At 42.7% G+C, this 27,957-nt stretch overlaps 1 protein-coding gene across 1 annotated transcript in view; it reads right to left on the reverse strand.

Moving 5' to 3' along the window:
- Positions 1-2,133: 2,133 nt before the first annotated feature.
- LOC147300619 (uncharacterized) overlaps positions 2,134-27,957 on the reverse strand; it is a 28,776-nt gene continuing 2,952 nt past the window's right edge. Inside the window, exons 2-7 of the mRNA XM_086285058.1 lie at positions 27,661-27,876; positions 27,184-27,279; positions 25,419-25,574; positions 23,177-23,392; positions 15,818-16,069; positions 2,134-5,422 (exon numbers count right to left, since the gene is read on the reverse strand). Of these exons, the coding sequence (XP_086141184.1) occupies positions 4,386-5,422; positions 15,818-16,069; positions 23,177-23,392; positions 25,419-25,574; positions 27,184-27,279; positions 27,661-27,876 (1,973 nt within the window). The 3' untranslated portion in view covers positions 2,134-4,385. The remainder of the gene's footprint in view (positions 5,423-15,817; positions 16,070-23,176; positions 23,393-25,418; positions 25,575-27,183; positions 27,280-27,660; positions 27,877-27,957) is intronic.

Below are 27,957 nucleotides of genomic sequence, written 5' to 3' on the forward strand. Positions count from 1 at the left end.
GTCGCCACTCCTAGGGCAAAATTATTTCCACAGGTACACTAGGCATCAACCTTTGATCCTAAAATGTGTCTTTGCTCTAATGTCCTCCTAATCAAACACATCAACCGTCACTGTCACTGTGTTCACACTTCACACACAGAAACACACTCAGCGCGCGCCTCACACATAGCCAGAGCGCGCCTTACACACACAGCGCGTTACACCATCAGTGAGACACACAGAGCGTTCCTCATCAGTGGAAGATTACACAGAAACTTCTGAGCTCAACTGTTAGATCTTCTTAAAGCACACTGCACCATAGACCAAAATACCCCTTTCTCTGCGCTTATGACCGCCACAACGGGGCAAAGTCGCATCATAAAAGTGATGCTTGCATCCCCGAAGTTATACCTGACATCATAAACCAGGTTTTGCTCTATGTACTTAAAATTTTACTTTGTATTATGACCGCAGCCCTTAAAACTCGACTGACGCCACAAACCACCGTCAAAACCTCTATCCAATGTACTAAAACTAGCACCAACCACTACTGCACTTCACGGCCGCACCACCGGAACACGCCGTATCATAAACCAAACCTACGGACGTGTTTCGCTCTCGCGTTGCCAGCGTTCAACTGCACCGTGAAGCCAGCATCTGCTTTTCCTTAAATCAACTTCTATTTCATTTCTGCACATTTATCTAATGAACTAATATGTGAATATGTTCTGTTAACTCAAAAGTATAATGAGAACTAAACTACATACAGCTCACACACTCTATATTAAAGGGTATAATGTGATCTACAGCAGTATTCTAATTCAACTACTTTGATTACATATATAAGGTAACATATAATAACAGAATAATCTAATATTGAACATGGTGGTATAGAAAAGTCTTAGACATGCTCTTGGCAGACAGGGGAGGTGTGTGTTCAGTGTTTGCTATTATTTGCTCCACTTTTGTTCTGAAACACACAACTTCAGGAGACATTGATGGAGTACCGTTGAGGACCTGGAAAGTGAGGACAAGAATCAAGGAAGTTAGCATGATTATCCACTTGAATGCGTTGAATCTTTCTGACCAGTTGATCACCAAAAGGCAGATCACACGAAGCCCTGTTTAACAGCTCGTTTGGAAGTACTGTTAGTTTTTCAAAGAGCAGCAGGATTGTGGGGTCGCAAATTTTAAAGGCTTTGCAGAATTTCTATAGGCTGGAAAGATGTTGATTCAGGCTTTTGGAACACAATTGAAACCAAAACACAAAATCTACAGGAGATGAGTGAAGTGTGATGCCAACAGTTTTATTGAACATACAAGATTAACAAAGATTTAGAAGAAAGAAAAGCCCACTAGGGTGTTCGCCATAAGTACATGCAGGCCAAACACCAATCAAGATAAATAAAGATGAAGACTCCCGGGACTCTTCTGAGGTCCTTTTACAAAACAACAGCTGGGTATCAACAGGTGTTCACATAACAGTAGTGCAAGCTATGTTAAAAATATGAATAATAAATGACCTAAGTATATGGGTCACAAACAATACGAGAACTTGAATCAACCGCCTAACATTGTCATTCCCTAAAATATTCCCTTTCCATCTACAAAGCACTTCCCATTAATGTCAATCTAGTGTATAAATTCATTAAAAACAAAAACAAAATCCCAACAGGAGTTCTGGCAGTGTGCAAGTTAGCGAACAGTGTACAGTTAGTAAACTGTCTCATGCTTTAAACACCTTCAAACTGTGAACTTCAGAGAAAAAACTGATTTCAATAAAGGCTACCGCATGTACACGGGTAGTTTTTTTAAACTGATATTTCCAAGTGTGATTCTGAGAAATAGTTCTTTTATGTCAAGACCCAAAAATATCTCAAGCACTGTTGAGGCCATGCCAAAGAAAATGAAGAAACTTCAGTAAAGACAAAGCCCATAAACAATAAAAAATGATGTCAGAAAATGTGATAAAGGTGCAAACATTTCATGTTGCGAGACAAACACTTTTTCTTGTCCATGTGTGAAAAAAGAAACTGAGCTTCTGAAAACCTTTTCAGAAGCTCAGTTACGTTCTGGTCCCGGCAAGTAAATAAACGTAACAAATAGTTTGCCCCACTCACTTCCCACCCACGCACAAACCCCAACAACGACACCTTTTTTAAGTATTTAAGCAGCCATTTATTTTCATCAGCAGTGAGCAATGCCAAAACAATAAACAAAACTCCCTATAAAACAATCCCTAGTCTTCCCTACACCAAAATAAAAAGAAGCCAAAACAAAAGACAAGTCACTTACCTAACTATCTAACGAAAAACAGGAGAAAACTTGTTCAACAAAAGAAAACGGCTTCTCACGCCTACTAGGCTGCGACAGTGAAAGTTATACAGCAAAGATACAAAAAAAAAGTGACCGCCACTTGTTAACCTATTTACAATTATTTACATGGCAAGGCTAGAGGTACACGTGAATACTCCAGCCTGCACTACAATAACCACACACACAACTCCGTGATCGAGTCAACGGGGTTCCCCAAAAAACACTGCCAGGTGTCTGTCATCCGGACGTTAAGTACTGGAGGTGGTCCATCAATTATCCAGTCCGAGGATAGGTAAAGACTCCACCCGGATACTTAGCAGCCACGCCCAGGTGTCCACCTCCTAGGAGAGAAAAAAGGGAAAATACCGCCACCATCCTCCGGTGGGAGGCACAACACCAAGGCCTAGGCAACCGGGGTGCAACGCAGGAAATAAAAATAAGGAAAATAAAACCACGAAGGCCCTCCACCAAAATCCCAAAACGAAAGTGTCTCAAAACGAAAGTATTTACAACAGACTATTTATTCACAACAAAACACCAAACTATTTACAACACGGGGGAGATCGCGACCATGACATACTGAAACACAAGGCTTAAATACATAGAAGGAGCAATCAGGGAATGGACCACAGGAGGGAAACACAGCTGGGGCAAATTAGAACTGACGAGACAGGGAAAACGTAAACTGAACACACTAAAATAACACAGACTTTCAAAGTAAAGCAGGAAATACATAACAGTCACGCAAAAACAAAACACTGACACACCGAAACGTAACATTTCCCCCTACCCAAAAATCAAACATGTAACCCCAAGTGAAATGTTTGATCAAACAAACGAAGGCTGAAGTGAAGGCAGACGAGGCTGATGGAGGCTGGAGCGGTCCCACGGACCCTCCAGCAGACGACGAAGGCTGGGGCGGTCCCACGGACCCTCCAGCGAAGGCGGATGAAGGCTGGAGCGGTCCCACGGACCCTCCAGCGAAGGCAGACGAGCAGCCCACCAGCTGCACACACGGACACGCAGCCCACCAGCTGCACACACGGACACGCAGCCCACCAGCTGCAGAAGGCTGGAGCGGTCCCACGGACCCTCCAGCGACGACAAAGGCTGGGGCGGTCCCACGGACCCTCCAGCGACGACAAAGGCTGGGGCGGTCCCACGGACCCTCCCCCCCAGCGAAGGCGGATGAAGGCAGACGAAGCTGATGAAGGCTGGAGCGGTCCCACTGACCCTCCAGCAGACGACGAAGGCGGGAGCGGTCCCTCGGACCCTCCAGCGAAGGCGGATGAAGGCTGGAGCGGTCCCTCGGACGCTCCAGCGAAGGCGGATGAGCAGCCCACCAGCTGCACACACGGACACGCAGCCCACCAGCTGCAGAAGGCTGGAGCGGTCCCTCGGATCCTCCAGCGAAGGCAGACGGAGGCTGAAGCGGTCCTCGGACCCTCCAGCGAAGACAGAAGGCCGAAGCTGTCCCTCCTTCGGACCCTCCAGCAATCCCGGGACCCTCCAGCGAAGACAGACGGCTGAAGCGGTCCTCGGACCCCTCAGCGATCCCGGACGAGCCCCCATATGTTACACCCCGGCCTAGGCAACCGGGGTGCAACGCAGGAAAATAAAAATAAGGAAAATAAAACCACGAAGGCCCTCCACCAAAATCCCAAAACGAAAGTGTCTCAAAACGAAAGTATTTACAACAGACTATTTATTCACAACAAAACACCAAACTATTTACAACACGGGGGAGATCGCGACCATGACATACTGAAACACAAGGCTTAAATACATAGAAGGAGCAATCAGGGAATGGACCACAGGAGGGAAACACAGCTGGGGCAAATTAGAACTGACGAGACAGGGAAAACGTAAACTGAACACACTAAAATAACACAGACTTTCAAAGTAAAGCAGGAAATACATAACAGTCACGCAAAAACAAAACACTGACACACCGAAACGTAACAGAAGGTTTTTTTTCCGAATGCTCATTTTTAAATGATCCAAACACTGTTTATGTGATCTGCCATCACCATTTTCTAAGAATGAAACTTAGCATGTAGGATGGTTTCCGAAATGCATTTTCAACTGTACTAAAGTAATACAGAATGTGGCTTCTCACCTGTGTGAATTCGCATGTGCATATTCAAGTGACTCTTCCTAGTAAATCTTTTCCCACAGGTGCTACAGCAATGTGGCTTCTCACCTGTGTGAATTCGCATGTGTATATTCAAGTGACTCTTCCTAGTAAATCTTTTCCCACAGGTGCTACAGCAATGTGGCTTCTCGCCTGTGTGAATTCGCATGTGCATATTCAAATTAGATTTTACATGAAATCTTTTCCCACAACTACTACAGCAATGTGGCTTCTCGCCTGTGTGAATTCGCATGTGCATATTCAAATGACCCTTCACAGTAAATCTTTTCCCACAACTACTACAGCAATGTGGCTTCTCGCCTGTGTGAATTCGCATGTGTGTTTTCAAATTTGATTTTACATGAAATCTTTTCCCACAACTACTACAGCAATGTGGCTTATCACCTGTGTGAATTTGCATGTGTCTCTTCAAGTGACTCTTCCTAGTAAATCTTTTCCCACAGGTGCTACAGCAATGTGGCTTATCACCTGTGTGAATTTGCATGTGCATATTCAAGTGACTCTTCCTAGTAAATCTTTTCCCACAACTACTACAGCAATGTGGCTTCTCGCCTGTGTGAATTCGCATGTGTTTAGTTAAGTCTGACTTCCAAATAAATCTTTTCCCACAGGTTCTACATAACTTAGCTGTCTTGGAATTTTGAACTGACAAGCCTGATACGATTTGCTCCGACTTATTTCTGTGTGAGTTACCATCCTTGCTTTCATCCTCATCTGTGTCAGAAGAGTTGTGAGAAAGGCACTGGTCACAGCATGGTTCTGATTCACTGTGGTCACTTTTTTCACGAGATGGAAAATTTGCAGTCTCCTGCATTAGTACAAGCGGTTTTTCCTCTTCAGTGGTACTGAGTTCCTCCTGTTCCCCTTTAATCTGTGAAGGATCCTCCTGGCCTAAACTGGAGTTCTTCTCCTGGTTACAGACCTGCTGATTTGTGAGCCCCTCCACATCCTTACAGTCATGTTGTGGAAAATCTGAAGGGACAGATCAAAAAGCATACATTTTTTGCCTTAACCATTAGCAAATCTCCACATGGTAAGCATGTTGCTTAGATATACCAATGAAAATCATGTTGTGGGGAGAAACAGTTTTGCTGACTCAGTGAAAACCATTTTGGCTGCTCATTTACAAACTCTACAAATAATATAAACAGACCATCTACGATGAGAAAATAAAGACGATATATAATCAAACAAAACAAAGTCGTATCCCTGAAAATTTTTAATCAAAGTGCACAAAACATTTAAAAGTTTATTTAAAATTAGTTAAAAACTTTACAGGACACTCACTGCAGTATTTTTTTGTTTATTTTTTAGATTAACCATTCATTACCTGAAAGTTGGGGAGAATGGCAGGTAGAACCTTCACCTTTCAGGTCCCTCTTCTGTGAAAACAGCTGCCAATTTGGATTCGGAAGACAGATACCCTCTCTACTTTTAAGATTAGGCTTAGGTCAGTACTGTTGGGGCAGTTAGCATTCTCTTAAAGTCTCTTTGTATGTTTTCCTGTCTGGTGGCCTCTTGTTGGTTTACATTATGGTTAACACTAGAAATACTGACTTTTTTCTTGGTGCAAGTCCCTACCACTAGATTTACTAACCCCGTGCAAATTTGCGTAAATTCCCTGAACCTAACACCTACTAGCACCCCCAATATATATATATTAGGGGTGCAACGATACACAAAATTCACGGTTCGGTTCGGTTCGATACTTTGGTGTCACGGTTCGATATTTTTTCGATACAAAAAAAATGTTCATGCCTTTTTAATTTGTCATTTATTAAAATTATAAATATATATTTTAACTCAAAAGTACAGTTTTTAAATTTAACCCTAACCCTTGTGCGCGTTTTTTATTTTGACAGCGAATGCGCACCTGTGGACCACTTATGTGCAGCCCTGGTTATATAGCTCGTCATATTGCAGCCACAGAAATTATTTTGTCCATGAAACCATAAAGCTGCACTTTCTTTTTGCCTTATAGTCTGATTTGTCATAACTTCTCCGTTTTGTGGTAAGCTTTTATTTGGCTGTCACTTCTTCACCCTGACCTGTCTTATTTGGCTCAGCAGAACTGAAATGCTTTTACACGCGCACTCACATAAGCTCAGCGATTCTCTGCGCGATCAACCTCTCACATGTTTAAGCTGCGGGAGATTTCACTTGTCATGTTTGCATAGTAAGCTAACGATTAATAAGACGATGTCAGAGGAATTGGTGAGGAATCACTCATCTTTGGAAAAGAGAGTTTATTACAGAGAAATGTCTCTTTCCAAAATAAAAGCTATACTATCCGCTTCTTCTGGGCTATATTCTCAGCAGCATAAGGAGAATCATGTGCTAACAGCTGTCTAAATGACTCGGCTAAAGTTAGTAGCATGCTTGTTGTTTTTGTCTTTGCACTAGGATGATGTCGGTGTAAATGTGCAGTCATATTCGTTGTGTTCCCACTAGTGCTTTCAGGTTAATCTCGTTCAAATGACCTTAACGCCACAACACGGCAAATCTCCGTTAACGAGCTACCGCCGATCGCTCCGTGCATGGGGCTAGACGGCCAACACGTTAACGAGCTAACTGCGCTAACACACTAGTTCACACCCATGTAATTGAGCATTGCGTGGCACATCCAACATACTGTTTTACTTTAGTCCATGACTCGCTTACCTTCAGGGTCATACGTCACATGAAAACCAAAATAATTCCAAACGCCAGATCTGAATGAGGGTCAATTTGCCTGTTGCAAGGAGAGCTTAACTTCTGTCTCGCTAGCTTGCCCTGTGCTCTTCCTTCTGACTATGCTGTCTGTGTGGAGCGCTCAGTGGATCTGCGCTCGACAGTGCAGCCTAGGCGGAGTAGTCGAACGCAGATCCACTGAGCGCTCAACACAGACAGCATAGTCAGAATGAAGAGCGCAGGGCAAGCTAGCAAGACAGAAGTTAAGCTCTCCTTGCAACATGAACCTCCCCCACCCTCATTCAGATCTGGCGTTTGGAATTATTTTGGTTTTCATGTGACGTATGACCCTGAAGGTAAGCAAGGCAAGGCAAGGCAAGGCAAGGCAAATTTATTTGTATAGCACAATTCAACAACAAGGTGATTCAAAGTGCTTTACAGAGACATTAGAAACAAAAACAAATAAAAAGCATGATTTAAAATTGATTAAAACAAGCAAACAAACAAACTAACTAAACACACACATTTCACACCTGTTCGCGCGATCTGAACCCTTATCGTAAGGGGAGCTACCAGTCCTTCTGTGGACGAGCTACTTTCTATTTTAAATTCCCTGAATTTAAAGTACTCTCTAGACCCAGTCTAGACCCAGTTGGGGAGCTACCCAGAGCTCTAATCCCACACCTGTTCGCGCGATCTGAACCCTTATCGTAAGGGGAGCTACCAGTCCTTATGTGGACGAGCTACTTTCTGTTTTAAATTCCCCGAATTTAAAATACTCTCTAGACCCAGTCTAGACCCAGCTGGGGAGCTACCCAGAGCTCTAATCCCACTTAACAAACAAACAAACAAACAAAACAGTATATAAAATCAAAACAGATAAAATCAGAACAGTAGATAAAATCAGTAGTTAATGTAAGTTTTGAAATTTAAGCTTAACTAATTAACAAACAAACAAAACAGTATATAAAATCAAGACAGATAAAATCAGAAATAGATAAGATCAGTAGTTAGTGTAAGTTTTGAAATTTAAGCTTAAAAGTGTGGATTTGGTGCTTTATTCAAATGCAGCTGAGAACAGGTGAGTCTTCAACCTGGATTTAAATAAACTGAGTGTTTCAGCTGATCTGAGGCTTTCTGGGAGTTTGTTCCAGATATAAGGAGCATAAAAGCTGAATGCAGCTTCTCCGTGTCTGGTTCTGACTCTGAGAACTGATAAAAGACCGGATCCAGATGACCTGAGGGATCTGGAAGGTTCATACTGGGTTAGGAGGTCACTGATGTATTTTGGTCCTAAACCATTCAGAGCTTTATAGGCCAGCATCAGAACTTTAAAGTCTATCCTCTGACGGACAGGCAGCCAGTGTAAAGACCTCAGAGCTGGACTGATGTGGTCCACTTTTTTGGTCTTAGTGAGGACTCGAGCAGCAGAGTTCTGAATGAGCTGTAGTTGTCTGACTGATTTTTTAGGTAGACCTGTAAAGATGCTGTTACAGTAATCAAGCCTACTAAAGATGAATGCATGGACTAGTTTTTCCAGGTCCTGTTGAGACATCAGATCTTTTATCCTTGAAATATTCTTGAGGTGATAGTAAGCTGATTTTGTTATTGTCTTAATGTGTTTTTCTAAGTTTAGGTCTGCATCCATCACTACACCCAAATTTCTCGCCTGGTCTGTGGTTTTTAGATGTATAGATTGAAGTTCTCTGGTGACCTGTAAAATTGCAAAGTGAAAGCAAAAAAACAAGCGCAAATTCAAACGGGATTTCAATATGTCACATATTGACAGTGGCTCACCGATGCCAATGACATAATTACCCAGCTACATTTCTGAAAGAATGCAAAAGCATTGACATATATTTTTCCTTCCTACAATAGCCCGACGGGCAGGGCAGAGATAGATTTTGGTAGCCCGACTGAAAAAATTGCTAGCCCCAGGATGTCGGGCTAGCGATTTTGCGAGCCCTGTATCTGATTGAGGAATCACTCATCTTTGGAAAAGAGAGTTTATTACAGAGAAATGTCTCTTTCCAAAATAAAAGCTATACTATCCGCTTCTTCTGGGCTATATTCTCAGCAGCATATTAAACATATCAGGTCCCCATAAGGAGAATCATGTGCTAACAGCTGTCTAAATGACTCGGCTATAGTTAGTAGCATGCTTGTTGTTTTTGTCTTTGCACTAGGATGATGTCGGCGTAAATGTGCAGTCATAGTCGTTGTGTTCCCACTAGTGCTTTCAGGTTAATCTCGTTGAAATGACCTTAACGCCACAACACGGCAAATCTCCGTTAACGAGCTACCACCGATCGCCCCGTGCATGGGGCTAGACGGCCAACACGTTAACGAGCTAACTGCGCTAACACACTAGTTCCCACCCATGTAATTGAGCATTGCATGGCACATCCAACATACTGTTTTACTTTAGTCCATGACTCGCTTAGTGGAGCTGTTCTCATCGAGACGACCCCTCCTAACTACAGTTTTATCAGTGAGGCCAGGGTGAGCAGGAGAGGAGGAGGGGTTGCTGTCTTATTTAATGAATCATTTCAATGTAAGCAGCTATCTCCTGGAAGTTTTCAGTCTTTTGAATATGTGGCTTTACAGCTGAAGGCCCCGTCCAAAGTTGTGTTTCTTAATGTTTACAGGCCTCCCAAATACTGCACAGACTTTTTTAATGACCTCAGTGAACTGCTGTCTGTGATCTGTGTTGATTTCGACTGTGTAATTATTGTTGGGGATTTTAACATCCATGTGGACAACCCTCAGGACAAAGGGACTAAAGACCTGAGTAACACTCTGGGCAACTTTGGGCTGACTCAGCATGTAACAGAGGCCACACATAATAGAGGACACACTCTTGACCTACTGATCTCCAAGAGCCTGAGCATTTCAAACATTACTGTGTCTGATGTGGGCTTATCTGATCATTACTGTGTTTTCTTTGAAAGTAAAATCTCAGCCCACACAAATACAGTGGGGCAAAAAAGTATTTAGTCAGCCACCAATCGTGCAAGTTCCCCCACCTAAAATGATGACAGAGGTCAGTAATTTGCACCAGAGGTACACTTCAACTGTGAGAGACAGAATGTGAAAAAAAAATCCATGAATCCACATGGTAGGATTTGTAAAGAATTTATTGGTAAATCAGGGTGGAAAATAAGTATTTGGTCAATAACAAAAATACAACTCAATACTTTGTAACATAACCTTTGTTGGCATTAACAGAGGTCAAACGTTTACTATAGGTCTCTACCAGGTTTGCACACACAGTAGCTGGTATTTTGGCCCATTCCTCCATGCAGATCTTCTCGAGAGCAGTGATGTTTTGGGGCTGTCGCCGAGCAACACGGACTTTCAACTTCCGCCACAGATTTTCTATGGGGTTGAGGTCTGGAGACTGGCTAGGCCACTCCAGGACTTTCAAATGCTTCTTACGGAGCCACTCCTTTGTTGCCCGGGCGGTGTGTTTTGGATCATTGTCATGTTGGAAGACCCAGCCTCGTTTCATCTTCAAAGTTCTCACTGATGGAAGGAGGTTTTGGCTCAAAATCTCACGATACATGGCCCCATTCATTCTGTCCTTAACACGGATCAGTCGTCCTGTCCCCTTGGCAGAAAAACAGCCCCATAGCATGATGTTTCCACCCCCATGCTTCACAGTAGGTATGGTGTTCTTGGGATGCAACTCAGTATTCTTCTTCCTCCAAACACGACGAATTGAGTTTATACCAAAAAGTTCTACTTTGGTTTCATCTGACCACATGACATTCTCCCAATCCTCTGCTGTATCATCCATGTGCTCTCTGGCAAACTTCAGACGGGCCTGGACATGCACTGGCTTCAGCAGCGGAACACGTCTGGCACTGCGGGATTTGATTCCCTGCCGTTGTAGTGTGTTACTGATGGTGACCTTTGTTACTTTGGTCCCAGCTCTCTGCAGGTCATTCACCAGGTCCCCCCGTGTGGTTCTGGGATCTTTGCTCACCGTTCTCATGATCATTTTGACCCCACGGGATGAGATCTTGCGTGGAGCCCCAGATCGAGGGAGATTATCAGTGGTCTTGTATGTCTTCCATTTTCTGATGATTGCTCCCACAGTTGATTTTTTCACACCAAGCTGCTTGCCTATTGTAGATTCACTCTTCCCAGTCTGGTGCAAGTCTACAATACTTTTCCTGGTGTCCTTCGAAAGCTCTTTGGTCTTGGCCATGGCGGAGTTTGGAGTCTGACTGTTTGAGGCTGTGGACAGGTGTCTTTTATACAGATGATGAGTTCAAACAGGTGCCATTCATACAGGTAACGAGTGGGGGACGGAAAAGCTTCTTACAGAAGACGTTACAGGTCTGTGAGAGCCAGAGATTTTCCTTGTTTGAGGTGACCAAATACTTATTTTCCACCCTAATTTACGAAGAAATTCTTTACAAATCCTACCATGTGAATTCATGGATTTTTTTTTCACATTCTGTCTCTCACAGTTGAAGTGTACCTCTGGTGCAAATTACTGACCTCTGTCATCATTTTAAGTGGGGGAACTTGCACAGTCGGTGGCTGACTAAATACTTTTTTGCCCCACTGTATATTTCTACTTGGAGAAATTTAAGGGGCTTATCCCTCAAAACTTTAAATACAATAAAGTTGCAAAAAATAGTTTCCCACCACAGGAAATTTATTTTGAGTGTCTTCATAGTTTTATTTTGGAGATACAGCAATTTTTATATACTGCAGGAAAAACAAAAAACAATCCTATGATGCAAATTTGCAAAGAAAACAGCATGTGCATCATTTCACTGTGGGAAGTGTTACGAACAGCTGATAGGAACGGCAAAGCGTGTTTCTGGAATATTATGTTTTTGTTCCTGCAAGCGCTTTTTATGCAATTTTTGCAAAGCTATATGTGGAACGAAACCGTGACCGAGGACAAGCTGATGGCATCAGATGTAAGTACAACTCCTCCGGTTTCATATGCAAAACAAATTATTGCGCTAGCTTACACGGTTCAGGTTCTACAGGGATTTAAAAATAGTTACGCAAAACGGAGCGTGCTGCTCTGACCGGCTTTAAAGGGTTAACAATGACTTTAAAAAAATAATATAAAATAGTGTGCAACACCACTGAAGTTTGTTTTTTTTAAACTCTCTTTTCAACCAACGGCAGTCACTCTCCAAATAACTTCTGCTTAGCTTTCCGAGCTTCCCTCGGGTCCTCTTAATCAGCGGTCTCCAACCTTTTTTGCGCCACGGACCAGTTTATGCCCGACAATATTTTCACGGACCGGCCTTTAAGGTGTCGCGGATAAATTAGGGAGGGGCTAATAATCGGCTCAGTCATTTTTAATGATCGTTGAAGGCCCAGATCGTAATCGTGATTAAAATTCGATTAATTGAGCAGCCCTACGTACTATGGCAATGACAGACCTTAGCAGACTCTGTGGGTCCAGCACGAGTGAAGCACGAGCGATTTGCTACTGCACTGGGCATTCCAATGTCCTCCTCTACCCACACAGTGCCGTCTTTTGCCGTGTGGCTCAGACTGGGCTTCCCAGTACCACGGTGCCTCTTCCATGGAGGCATGTTGGGTTCTTGTTCCGTCTCCTTTTTAGATTCTTCTGAGGAGGTATCAGTGGCCTGCTGGACAAATGAAACCTCTCCTCCATCAGAGTCTGCTTCATCCATTTCCTGAAGCAAGGAAATGGATGCGCGCCTGTTGCGCGCAGATGTTCTTCCTGTGAGGCAGTGATACAGAGGCCATCCTGATGTGCCTTGTCAGAAATGCGAAGAAGAAATGATTCTCCAGCCTGGGCTGTCTGCTTTTATGCACAGCACTGTGCTGAAGTAATGCAATGCCACTCCCTCACATACACAGTCACAATGGAAGATCTGTGGTGAGAGTCAAGGAACTGCATTGCTGAATGCTGCAAACAGACTATGACACAGACAGACAGACTGTGTGGGAGAGTAACCTAAGACAAAAGGCAGAAAGATGAAGAGATGAACCAACCTGGAACTGAGGGACAGAATTAATTTTTTATGTTTTGCTATTTTTACATGAACAGGCAAAGGAGAGAACATGCAACGCTGGGGAGATCACACATGTCACTCATGTCATTGTATTAGCAACTTTTCATTCTGTTTTCACACAATTTTTTATAAATAAAACAGACTTGTGTTTCCATATATTGTGAATGTGTCTTACACATTTGCAGGTCAGTCAATGTGTGGGATATTTTGTATAGATACGGCAGGCATTTCTGAAGGTTGTAACACAGAGGTTTGGCCTGCCTTGGATCTGAGCTACTCTGAGTAAACGTGCCAGGCCTCAAAGATAATGGGTGGTTTGCACAACAAAAGCAGGAGAATTGAGCTGACGACCTTTGAAAATCTCAGTAGGGGTGAATAACACCTTGGGTTAGTAAATTTAGTGTAAAAAAAAGTAAGAAAAAATAAACAACATCATTTTAAAAAATGTTTGAAACTCAAGAGGTCAGAAATTTCACCAAGCTGTGTTACGGCTATTCTTCCCATCCCATGCAAGGACACCTGGATTGGCTGGAGGACTGTTTACTTAGCCTGATAGGCCGAAGGACACTGTCTCAGCTAAACTATGGACACGCAGACACACACACTTACACTGATAAGCACTCACTCATCCCCTCTCCCTTTCCAACGCCTTCGATGCTTGTGCCCTACCGGGGAAGATAGCAGTCAACTGGACCAGCACAGATGCTGCAGGACCGGATGCGCTGTCTACACCGGCTCTCTCTTACCCTTTACCCGCCCCTGTTGCTTGTCTTGTGTTTCTATGGTGTATTGATAGTCATGTGCTTTTGTGCTGAGGTATTTTTTCTGTTATCAAACTGTTCTCCCACTAGGAGCTCAGTCTGAGTGGAGTTTTTTTTCTCCTCCTCTTACCTCATGTAGTGTATTTTCGTTGTTTTTTCCTATCAGCCTACCTTTCTGACATGTTAGATTAGATTAGATAGAACTTTATTAATCCCTCGGGTGGGTTCCTCTGGGAAATTCGATTTCCAAAAAAGCACAGCACCGACAGAAGTTACAGAGTTACAGAATATTATATATATATATATATATATATATATATATATATACACACACACACACACACATATATATAAATACAGAGACAATATAAATAAAATATACGAAGGGGATAAATAGAATAAATAGGAATAAAAATAAAAATACAAGTGAATTGCACATTTCAAGTATTGAGTCTATTGCACCGTTGACTATTTACAAAAGTATTGCACAAAAGGTATTGCACAGTGAGGTGAAGAGGCACTACAGCTTAGTTGTTCCCCCCTCCTTTGTCCTCCTGTTTCCCCTCCCTCTCCCCTCCAGGGAGGAGTTAAACAGTCTGATGGCGTGTGGGACAAAGGAGTTTTTAAGTCTGTTAGTTCTTGTCTTTGGGAGAAGCAACCTGTCACTGAACAGACTCTTCTGGTTGTTAATGGCCGTGTGCAGAGGATGCCCAGCATTGTCCATAATGTCCATGTCTGCCCAATGTGATGTTTGTGTAAAGTTGGTCAGAAGGTTCCTTTGTAAGTGCGCATGCGCCATTAGCGTGCTGCCTGCTGTAACCCTAATTTCCCTCGGGATGAATAAAGTATTCTGATTCTGATTCTGAAGCTGAGCATTTTTAAAATCAGGGTCACACCTATACTTCTCTATAGCTCGTAAACATGAAGCAAAGACAGCGCTTTGTATGTTGCAGACATTCATCAGCAGCTGCTTAAAACAAATCCTCCGTATCCAGTGGCCAGAGAGGATTACAAACTGTGGACAAGTACAAACCAGAAACCAATAGCAATACAGTTCTGAGAGAAAGTGGTGCTGGATTGGCCACACAATCAGGAAGTCCACCAATAACATCACTACACAGGCCTTGTGCTGGAATCCAAAGGGAAAGAAGAAGAAAGACCCAGAAACACATGGCACAAGGACACACCTATCATAGTGTTGTGTGGTTTGCTAAAAGCTTAGTTTCAAATCGATATATTTTATTTTTAAATTGATCGTTCAGTCCTCATGGGGATTGTTATGTTATCCACAAAAGGTTTAGTGGATGTACTCAGTCATAATGTACAGGGGCGGCTCCAGAATTTTTTCATATGGGTGGCCATATGGGGGCCACTGAAAACATTGAGATGGCACACCAAAAACATAATTTAAAGTTCTTTTTTTTGTTTTATTTTTTTATATGCTGTTGTCAAATATAGGTCACTTGAAAAATGTGGCCAAAAAAAGAAAGAAAAGTACATGCCTAGTTAATTTCCTGTTATTAAATTTGATATTCACTGTAAGTGTGCCTGCAGGTGCAGGGGCGCAGCACAGGCGAAGGAGTGACGACTGCAATTTGGAGGGACAAACAAAGTGACCATATGAATGACAAATATGAATATGGAGGAATAAATAACAAGCTGACGTTTCAACTCATTGTAGGGTGTCTTCCTCTCTCTTGTACTCAATTATTTTCAACATAAGACAGTCCTGACAGGGGCGACACTGGGAGGGCTAGACATTTTGGCTCTTAGAATATTACGTCAGTTTCCTTATTGCAGTCGGTCTTTAAATTCTTCATGTGCCTCTATAACGTATATTGGAGGTCTGATTAGGACCCAACATGAGTTAGATTTCTTAATACAAAACTGAATCTATCTATTAAAGTTTTGCATACCTATTCTGTGCAACTTTACTTCAGGGTTCCACATGATGCCCAGCTCCTGCCCGGTCCAGATGATGATGCCTTTGGTTTCCTGCTTCAGTGCAAGCTGCTCTCCTTCCTGATTGGTGGAGATTTCCTCCTGTTCCTCTTTAGTCTGTGGAGGATCTGTGTTCTGCTGGTCCAGACTGGAGTTCCTTTCCTGGCTACAGACCTGCGGGTCATCCAGATCCTCATTTTCCTTACAATCATGTTGCTGTGGGAGATCTTGATGGACAGAACACACAAGAAAAAAGTCACACTGTGAGCAGGTCTCTCAGATATGTGAGCGATATTTAAATATTCTCTCTCATGCAGCGAACAGAGAAGAATTCTGTTTACATGCAGAAAGTCATCATTTATGAGGCGTACAGCTCACTACTCCAACTTGGTCCTTGTGGCCAATAATCCACAGTTTTCATTGTCTCAACATTTTTCTACATTCTGCGTACAGTTCTGGGCTAACATGACTTAAATCTGAAACAGAAAACATGTCTCCAGTGAGGCAGTATCCCAGGCGGTAATGCACGCCATGTGTCTTTGTGACATTTTGTTATAAGTCATATTCATTTCTATATTATGAAATCTGCTTATTACACTTTTACATACCAAATCTGGTCAGCCGTGATCCAGGTTTCCACAACAAATCCAGCTGTTCTCCGGTCCAGACATTAATCCCTTCATCCTCCTGCTTCAGTGCAAGCTGCTCTCCTCCCTGATTGGTGGAGATTTCCTCCTGTTCCTCTTTAGTCTGTAGAGGCTCTGGGTCCTCCTGGTTGAGACTGGAGCTCCTCTCATGGTCACAGAACTGCTGATCATCCAGACCTTCGTGTTCAACAAAAGGACACAAGAAAATAGTGACTAATGTGATGATAAGAAAGCTCAAGAAGGATGAAAACGGTCACCTATTGAGAATTTAGCTTGCGTTTTATGTTGCCACAGAAACATTCACTGATAGTCATTTGTTCACTGGATGATGTTGATAACCTTACAGCTGTCTGGGGTCTGATTTTTAGATGTGACTGCCAGTGATCATCACACACTGTGAATAAACAAACAAATGAACAGCAGCATGATCTGAATATGATCATGAAAGCTTAAAGTATTTTACGACGGCAGGTAAGATATGCTGTTAATGCTAATCTTTTAACATTTTACTAATAAATATGATGCAAATCTCATGGTCCACTACATTCCAAAGATGCTCTGTTGGGTTGAGAGCTGGTAACTCTGGAGACCCGAGTACAGAGAACTCAATGTCATTTTAAGGGAACTGCATATTTTCTCTTTTTTGGACTACTCTCTGTAAATCATGCAGATGTTTGTGCTGGAAATTTAAACAGATCAGCAGTTTCTGAAATACTCAGATCAGCCAATGTGGCACCAACACCCACACCATGATCAAAGTGATTTCAATCACCGTCACTGATCGCTATATGCTGAAATGCATGGACTGCTGCCATCTGATTGGCTGATTACATTTTGGATTAAAGAGTAGTTGAACGGGTGTAGTTAACAAAGTGGCCGTAAGTATGTTTACATAGATGCAGTGTTAGGGAGTAACGGCATACATGTACCGGCGTTATGCATTTAAAATACAAAACATGAGTAACTGTATTCCGATATCCATCCATCCATTCGCTTATCCTTTTCAGGGTCGCGGGGGGCGCTGGAGCCTATCCCAGCTGTTATAGGGCGAAAGGTGAGGTACACCCTGGACAGGTCGCCAGTCTGTCGCAGGGCTAACACATAGGGACAGACAACCATTCACACTCACATTCACACCTAGTGGCAATTTGGATTATCCAATTAACCTATCCCCACAAGCTGCATGTCTTTGGACGGTGGGAGGAAGCCGGAGTACCCGGAGAGAACCCACGCAAACACGGTGAGAACATGCAAACTCCACACAGAAAGACCCCGGCCTGATGGTGGAATTGAACTCAGGACTTTCTTGCTGTGAGGCAACAGTGCTAACCACCGTGCCGCCGATAGTTACCGATAATTTGGTAATAATTAGAATACAGTTACTTCTAAATAAATGGATTACACGATGGTCTTTTCCTGTTTCATATGTCAGGCTATACCCTCTCTAATTTTGTTGATTTCACGCATTACCGGAAACCCAAACAAAACACGCAACAAGAAGCTCTAGTGTAAGTCTCTTGGTAATGTTGGTGGCGTCAGTTATACAATGGACCCAGAAACCGAGCTGCTCTCAACTATAAAGACTCCACCCGAAAGAAACATCTGGAAGTACATTCTTTTTTTAAAGACTAACATTAGCTAGGGCTGTGCGACATGACCAAAATCTCATATCCCAATATAAGACGTTTCTCGTCTTATATTGTAGTTTTATTTTATAGTGTTTCTGTGTTCTGCTGGTCCAGACTGGAGTTCCTTTCCTGGCTACAGACCTGCGGGTCATCCAGATCCTCATTTTCCTTACAATCATGTTGCTGTGGGAGGTCTTGATGGACAGAACACACAAGAAAAAAGTCACACTGTGAGCAGGTCTCTCAGATATGTGAGCGATATTTAAATATTCTCTCTCATGCAGCGAACAGAGAAGAATTCTGTTTACATGCAGAAAGTCATCATTTATGAGGCGTACAGCTCACTACTCCAACTTGGTCCTTGTGGCCAATAATCCACAGTTTTCATTGTCTCAACATTTTTCTACATTCTGCGTACAGTTCTGGGCTAACATGACTTAAATCTGAAACAGAAAACATGTCTCCAGTGAGGCAGTATCCCAGGCGGTAATGCACGCCATGTGTCTTTGTGACATTTTGTTATAAGTCATATTCATTTCTATATTATGAAATCTGCTTATTACACTTTTACATACCAAATCTGGTCAGCCGTGATCCAGGTTTCCACAACAAATCCAGCTGTTCTCCGGTCCAGACATTAATCCCTTCATCCTCCTGCTTCAGTGCAAGCTGCTCTCCTCCCTGATTGGTGGAGATTTCCTCCTGTTCCTCTTTAGTCTGTAGAGGCTCTGGGTCCTCCTGGTTGAGACTGGAGCTCCTCTCATGGTCACAGAACTGCTGATCATCCAGACCTTCGTGTTCAACAAAAGGACACAAGAAAATAGTGACTAATGTGATGATAAGAAAGCTCAAGAAGGATGAAAACGGTCACCTATTGAGAATTTAGCTTGCGTTTTATGTTGCCACAGAAACATTCACTGATAGTCATTTGTTCACTGGATGATGTTGATAACCTTACAGCTGTCTGGGGTCTGATTTTTAGATGTGACTGCCAGTGATCATCACACACTGTGAATAAACAAACAAATGAACAGCAGCATGATCTGAATATGATCATGAAAGCTTAAAGTATTTTACGACGGCAGGTAAGATATGCTGTTAATGCTAATCTTTTAACATTTTACTAATAAATATGATGCAAATCTCATGGTCCACTACATTCCAAAGATGCTCTGTTGGGTTGAGAGCTGGTAACTCTGGAGACCCGAGTACAGAGAACTCAATGTCATTTTAAGGGAACTGCATATTTTCTCTTTTTTGGACTACTCTCTGTAAATCATGCAGATGTTTGTGCTGGAAATTTAAACAGATCAGCAGTTTCTGAAATACTCAGATCAGCCAATGTGGCACCAACACCCACACCATGATCAAAGTGATTTCAATCACCGTCACTGATCGCTATATGCTGAAATGCATGGACTGCTGCCATCTGATTGGCTGATTACATTTTGGATTAAAGAGTAGTTGAACGGGTGTAGTTAACAAAGTGGCCGTAAGTATGTTTACATAGATGCAGTGTTAGGGAGTAACGGCATACATGTACCGGCGTTATGCATTTAAAATACAAAACATGAGTAACTGTATTCCGATATCCATCCATCCATTCGCTTATCCTTTTCAGGGTCGCGGGGGGCGCTGGAGCCTATCCCAGCTGTTATAGGGCGAAAGGTGAGGTACACCCTGGACAGGTCGCCAGTCTGTCGCAGGGCTAACACATAGGGACAGACAACCATTCACACTCACATTCACACCTAGTGGCAATTTGGATTATCCAATTAACCTATCCCCACAAGCTGCATGTCTTTGGACGGTGGGAGGAAGCCGGAGTACCCGGAGAGAACCCACGCAAACACGGTGAGAACATGCAAACTCCACACAGAAAGACCCCGGCCTGATGGTGGAATTGAACTCAGGACTTTCTTGCTGTGAGGCAACAGTGCTAACCACCGTGCCGCCGATAGTTACCGATAATTTGGTAATAATTAGAATACAGTTACTTCTAAATAAATGGATTACACGATGGTCTTTTCCTGTTTCATATGTCAGGCTATACCCTCTCTAATTTTGTTGATTTCACGCATTACCGGAAACCCAAACAAAACACGCAACAAGAAGCTCTAGTGTAAGTCTCTTGGTAATGTTGGTGGCGTCAGTTATACAATGGACCCAGAAACCGAGCTGCTCTCAACTATAAAGACTCCACCCGAAAGAAACATCTGGAAGTACATTCTTTTTTTAAAGACTAACATTAGCTAGGGCTGTGCGACATGACCAAAATCTCATATCCCAATATAAGACGTTTCTCGTCTTATATTGTAGTTTTATTTTATAGTGTTTCTGTGTTCTGCTGGTCCAGACTGGAGTTCCTTTCCTGGCTACAGACCTGCGGGTCATCCAGATCCTCATTTTCCTTACAATCATGTTGCTGTGGGAGGTCTTGATGGACAGAACACACAAGAAAAAAGTCACACTGTGAGCAGGTCTCTCAGATATGTGAGCGATATTTAAATATTCTCTCTCATGCAGCGAACAGAGAAGAATTCTGTTTACATGCAGAAAGTCATCATTTATGAGGCGTACAGCTCACTACTCCAACTTGGTCCTTGTGGCCAATAATCCACAGTTTTCATTGTCTCAACATTTTTCTACATTCTGCGTACAGTTCTGGGCTAACATGACTTAAATCTGAAACAGAAAACATGTCTCCAGTGAGGCAGTATCCCAGGCGGTAATGCACGCCATGTGTCTTTGTGACATTTTGTTATAAGTCATATTCATTTCTATATTATGAAATCTGCTTATTACACTTTTACATACCAAATCTGGTCAGCCGTGATCCAGGTTTCCACAACAAATCCAGCTGTTCTCCGGTCCAGACATTAATCCCTTCATCCTCCTGCTTCAGTGCAAGCTGCTCTCCTCCCTGATTGGTGGAGATTTCCTCCTGTTCCTCTTTAGTCTGTAGAGGCTCTGGGTCCTCCTGGTTGAGACTGGAGCTCCTCTCATGGTCACAGAACTGCTGATCATCCAGACCTTCGTGTTCAACAAAAGGACACAAGAAAATAGTGACTAATGTGATGATAAGAAAGCTCAAGAAGGATGAAAACGGTCACCTATTGAGAATTTAGCTTGCGTTTTATGTTGCCACAGAAACATTCACTGATAGTCATTTGTTCACTGGATGATGTTGATAACCTTACAGCTGTCTGGGGTCTGATTTTTAGATGTGACTGCCAGTGATCATCACACACTGTGAATAAACAAACAAATGAACAGCAGCATGATCTGAATATGATCATGAAAGCTTAAAGTATTTTACGACGGCAGGTAAGATATGCTGTTAATGCTAATCTTTTAACATTTTACTAATAAATATGATGCAAATCTCATGGTCCACTACATTCCAAAGATGCTCTGTTGGGTTGAGAGCTGGTAACTCTGGAGACCCGAGTACAGAGAACTCAATGTCATTTTAAGGGAACTGCATATTTTCTCTTTTTTGGACTACTCTCTGTAAATCATGCAGATGTTTGTGCTGGAAATTTAAACAGATCAGCAGTTTCTGAAATACTCAGATCAGCCAATGTGGCACCAACACCCACACCATGATCAAAGTGATTTCAATCACCGTCACTGATCGCTATATGCTGAAATGCATGGACTGCTGCCATCTGATTGGCTGATTACATTTTGGATTAAAGAGTAGTTGAACGGGTGTAGTTAACAAAGTGGCCGTAAGTATGTTTACATAGATGCAGTGTTAGGGAGTAACGGCATACATGTACCGGCGTTATGCATTTAAAATACAAAACATGAGTAACTGTATTCCGATATCCATCCATCCATTCGCTTATCCTTTTCAGGGTCGCGGGGGGCGCTGGAGCCTATCCCAGCTGTTATAGGGCGAAAGGTGAGGTACACCCTGGACAGGTCGCCAGTCTGTCGCAGGGCTAACACATAGGGACAGACAACCATTCACACTCACATTCACACCTAGTGGCAATTTGGATTATCCAATTAACCTATCCCCACAAGCTGCATGTCTTTGGACGGTGGGAGGAAGCCGGAGTACCCGGAGAGAACCCACGCAAACACGGTGAGAACATGCAAACTCCACACAGAAAGACCCCGGCCTGATGGTGGAATTGAACTCAGGACTTTCTTGCTGTGAGGCAACAGTGCTAACCACCGTGCCGCCGATAGTTACCGATAATTTGGTAATAATTAGAATACAGTTACTTCTAAATAAATGGATTACACGATGGTCTTTTCCTGTTTCATATGTCAGGCTATACCCTCTCTAATTTTGTTGATTTCACGCATTACCGGAAACCCAAACAAAACACGCAACAAGAAGCTCTAGTGTAAGTCTCTTGGTAATGTTGGTGGCGTCAGTTATACAATGGACCCAGAAACCGAGCTGCTCTCAACTATAAAGACTCCACCCGAAAGAAACATCTGGAAGTACATTCTTTTTTTAAAGACTAACATTAGCTAGGGCTGTGCGACATGACCAAAATCTCATATCCCAATATAAGACGTTTCTCGTCTTATATTGTAGTTTTATTTTATAGTGTTTCTGTGTTCTGCTGGTCCAGACTGGAGTTCCTTTCCTGGCTACAGACCTGCGGGTCATCCAGATCCTCATTTTCCTTACAATCATGTTGCTGTGGGAGGTCTTGATGGACAGAACACACAAGAAAAAAGTCACACTGTGAGCAGGTCTCTCAGATATGTGAGCGATATTTAAATATTCTCTCTCATGCAGCGAACAGAGAAGAATTCTGTTTACATGCAGAAAGTCATCATTTATGAGGCGTACAGCTCACTACTCCAACTTGGTCCTTGTGGCCAATAATCCACAGTTTTCATTGTCTCAACATTTTTCTACATTCTGCGTACAGTTCTGGGCTAACATGACTTAAATCTGAAACAGAAAACATGTCTCCAGTGAGGCAGTATCCCAGGCGGTAATGCACGCCATGTGTCTTTGTGACATTTTGTTATAAGTCATATTCATTTCTATATTATGAAATCTGCTTATTACACTTTTACATACCAAATCTGGTCAGCCGTGATCCAGGTTTCCACAACAAATCCAGCTGTTCTCCGGTCCAGACATTAATCCCTTCATCCTCCTGCTTCAGTGCAAGCTGCTCTCCTCCCTGATTGGTGGAGATTTCCTCCTGTTCCTCTTTAGTCTGTAGAGGCTCTGGGTCCTCCTGGTTGAGACTGGAGCTCCTCTCATGGTCACAGAACTGCTGATCATCCAGACCTTCGTGTTCAACAAAAGGACACAAGAAAATAGTGACTAATGTGATGATAAGAAAGCTCAAGAAGGATGAAAACGGTCACCTATTGAGAATTTAGCTTGCGTTTTATGTTGCCACAGAAACATTCACTGATAGTCATTTGTTCACTGGATGATGTTGATAACCTTACAGCTGTCTGGGGTCTGATTTTTAGATGTGACTGCCAGTGATCATCACACACTGTGAATAAACAAACAAATGAACAGCAGCATGATCTGAATATGATCATGAAAGCTTAAAGTATTTTACGACGGCAGGTAAGATATGCTGTTAATGCTAATCTTTTAACATTTTACTAATAAATATGATGCAAATCTCATGGTCCACTACATTCCAAAGATGCTCTGTTGGGTTGAGAGCTGGTAACTCTGGAGACCCGAGTACAGAGAACTCAATGTCATTTTAAGGGAACTGCATATTTTCTCTTTTTTGGACTACTCTCTGTAAATCATGCAGATGTTTGTGCTGGAAATTTAAACAGATCAGCAGTTTCTGAAATACTCAGATCAGCCAATGTGGCACCAACACCCACACCATGATCAAAGTGATTTCAATCACCGTCACTGATTGCTATATGCTGAAATGCATGGACTGCTGCCATCTGATTGGCTGATTACATTTTGGATTAAAGAGTAGTTGAACGGGTGTAGTTAACAAAGTGGCCGTAAGTATGTTTACATAGATGCAGTGTTAGGGAGTAACGGCATACATGTACCGGCGTTATGCATTTAAAATACAAAACATGAGTAACTGTATTCCGATATCCATCCATCCATTCGCTTATCCTTTTCAGGGTCGCGGGGGGCGCTGGAGCCTATCCCAGCTGTTATAGGGCGAAAGGTGAGGTACACCCTGGACAGGTCGCCAGTCTGTCGCAGGGCTAACACATAGGGACAGACAACCATTCACACTCACATTCACACCTAGTGGCAATTTGGATTATCCAATTAACCTATCCCCACAAGCTGCATGTCTTTGGACGGTGGGAGGAAGCCGGAGTACCCGGAGAGAACCCACGCAAACACGGTGAGAACATGCAAACTCCACACAGAAAGACCCCGGCCTGATGGTGGAATTGAACTCAGGACTTTCTTGCTGTGAGGCAACAGTGCTAACCACCGTGCCGCCGATAGTTACCGATAATTTGGTAATAATTAGAATACAGTTACTTCTAAATAAATGGATTACACGATGGTCTTTTCCTGTTTCATATGTCAGGCTATACCCTCTCTAATTTTGTTGATTTCACGCATTACCGGAAACCCAAACAAAACACGCAACAAGAAGCTCTAGTGTAAGTCTCTTGGTAATGTTGGTGGCGTCAGTTATACAATGGACCCAGAAACCGAGCTGCTCTCAACTATAAAGACTCCACCCGAAAGAAACATCTGGAAGTACATTCTTTTTTTAAAGACTAACATTAGCTAGGGCTGTGCGACATGACCAAAATCTCATATCCCAATATAAGACGTTTCTCGTCTTATATTGTAGTTTTATTTTATAGTGTTTCTGTGTTCTGCTGGTCCAGACTGGAGTTCCTTTCCTGGCTACAGACCTGCGGGTCATCCAGATCCTCATTTTCCTTACAATCATGTTGCTGTGGGAGGTCTTGATGGACAGAACACACAAGAAAAAAGTCACACTGTGAGCAGGTCTCTCAGATATGTGAGCGATATTTAAATATTCTCTCTCATGCAGCGAACAGAGAAGAATTCTGTTTACATGCAGAAAGTCATCATTTATGAGGCGTACAGCTCACTACTCCAACTTGGTCCTTGTGGCCAATAATCCACAGTTTTCATTGTCTCAACATTTTTCTACATTCTGCGTACAGTTCTGGGCTAACATGACTTAAATCTGAAACAGAAAACATGTCTCCAGTGAGGCAGTATCCCAGGCGGTAATGCACGCCATGTGTCTTTGTGACATTTTGTTATAAGTCATATTCATTTCTATATTATGAAATCTGCTTATTACACTTTTACATACCAAATCTGGTCAGCCGTGATCCAGGTTTCCACAACAAATCCAGCTGTTCTCCGGTCCAGACATTAATCCCTTCATCCTCCTGCTTCAGTGCAAGCTGCTCTCCTCCCTGATTGGTGGAGATTTCCTCCTGTTCCTCTTTAGTCTGTAGAGGCTCTGGGTCCTCCTGGTTGAGACTGGAGCTCCTCTCATGGTCACAGAACTGCTGATCATCCAGACCTTCGTGTTCAACAAAAGGACACAAGAAAATAGTGACTAATGTGATGATAAGAAAGCTCAAGAAGGATGAAAACGGTCACCTATTGAGAATTTAGCTTGCGTTTTATGTTGCCACAGAAACATTCACTGATAGTCATTTGTTCACTGGATGATGTTGATAACCTTACAGCTGTCTGGGGTCTGATTTTTAGATGTGACTGCCAGTGATCATCACACACTGTGAATAAACAAACAAATGAACAGCAGCATGATCTGAATATGATCATGAAAGCTTAAAGTATTTTACGACGGCAGGTAAGATATGCTGTTAATGCTAATCTTTTAACATTTTACTAATAAATATGATGCAAATCTCATGGTCCACTACATTCCAAAGATGCTCTGTTGGGTTGAGAGCTGGTAACTCTGGAGACCCGAGTACAGAGAACTCAATGTCATTTTAAGGGAACTGCATATTTTCTCTTTTTTGGACTACTCTCTGTAAATCATGCAGATGTTTGTGCTGGAAATTTAAACAGATCAGCAGTTTCTGAAATACTCAGATCAGCCAATGTGGCACCAACACCCACACCATGATCAAAGTGATTTCAATCACCGTCACTGATCGCTATATGCTGAAATGCATGGACTGCTGCCATCTGATTGGCTGATTACATTTTGGATTAAAGAGTAGTTGAACGGGTGTAGTTAACAAAGTGGCCGTAAGTATGTTTACATAGATGCAGTGTTAGGGAGTAACGGCATACATGTACCGGCGTTATGCATTTAAAATACAAAACATGAGTAACTGTATTCCGATATCCATCCATCCATTCGCTTATCCTTTTCAGGGTCGCGGGGGGCGCTGGAGCCTATCCCAGCTGTTATAGGGCGAAAGGTGAGGTACACCCTGGACAGGTCGCCAGTCTGTCGCAGGGCTAACACATAGGGACAGACAACCATTCACACTCACATTCACACCTAGTGGCAATTTGGATTATCCAATTAACCTATCCCCACAAGCTGCATGTCTTTGGACGGTGGGAGGAAGCCGGAGTACCCGGAGAGAACCCACGCAAACACGGTGAGAACATGCAAACTCCACACAGAAAGACCCCGGCCTGATGGTGGAATTGAACTCAGGACTTTCTTGCTGTGAGGCAACAGTGCTAACCACCGTGCCGCCGATAGTTACCGATAATTTGGTAATAATTAGAATACAGTTACTTCTAAATAAATGGATTACACGATGGTCTTTTCCTGTTTCATATGTCAGGCTATACCCTCTCTAATTTTGTTGATTTCACGCATTACCGGAAACCCAAACAAAACACGCAACAAGAAGCTCTAGTGTAAGTCTCTTGGTAATGTTGGTGGCGTCAGTTATACAATGGACCCAGAAACCGAGCTGCTCTCAACTATAAAGACTCCACCCGAAAGAAACATCTGGAAGTACATTCTTTTTTTAAAGACTAACATTAGCTAGGGCTGTGCGACATGACCAAAATCTCATATCCCAATATAAGACGTTTCTCGTCTTATATTGTAGTTTTATTTTATAGTGTTTCTGTGTTCTGCTGGTCCAGACTGGAGTTCCTTTCCTGGCTACAGACCTGCGGGTCATCCAGATCCTCATTTTCCTTACAATCATGTTGCTGTGGGAGATCTTGATGGACAGAACACACAAGAAAAAAGTCACACTGTGAGCAGGTCTCTCAGATATGTGAGCGATATTTAAATATTCTCTCTCATGCAGCGAACAGAGAAGAATTCTGTTTACATGCAGAAAGTCATCATTTATGAGGCGTACAGCTCACTACTCCAACTTGGTCCTTGTGGCCAATAATCCACAGTTTTCATTGTCTCAACATTTTTCTACATTCTGCGTACAGTTCTGGGCTAACATGACTTAAATCTGAAACAGAAAACATGTCTCCAGTGAGGCAGTATCCCAGGCGGTAATGCACGCCATGTGTCTTTGTGACATTTTGTTATAAGTCATATTCATTTCTATATTATGAAATCTGCTTATTACACTTTTACATACCAAATCTGGTCAGCCGTGATCCAGGTTTCCACAACAAATCCAGCTGTTCTCCGGTCCAGACATTAATCCCTTCATCCTCCTGCTTCAGTGCAAGCTGCTCTCCTCCCTGATTGGTGGAGATTTCCTCCTGTTCCTCTTTAGTCTGTAGAGGCTCTGGGTCCTCCTGGTTGAGACTGGAGCTCCTCTCATGGTCACAGAACTGCTGATCATCCAGACCTTCGTGTTCAACAAAAGGACACAAGAAAATAGTGACTAATGTGATGATAAGAAAGCTCAAGAAGGATGAAAACGGTCACC

This window comes from Aulonocara sp. 'chitande type north' Nkhata Bay, unplaced genomic scaffold, assembly GCF_057382095.1.
Source record: "Aulonocara sp. 'chitande type north' Nkhata Bay isolate Kocher_YH1m ecotype deep benthic unplaced genomic scaffold, A_spYH_male_GT1.1 unmapped_scaffold_23, whole genome shotgun sequence".
Classification (NCBI taxonomy): Eukaryota; Metazoa; Chordata; class Actinopteri; order Cichliformes; family Cichlidae; genus Aulonocara; species Aulonocara sp. 'chitande type north' Nkhata Bay.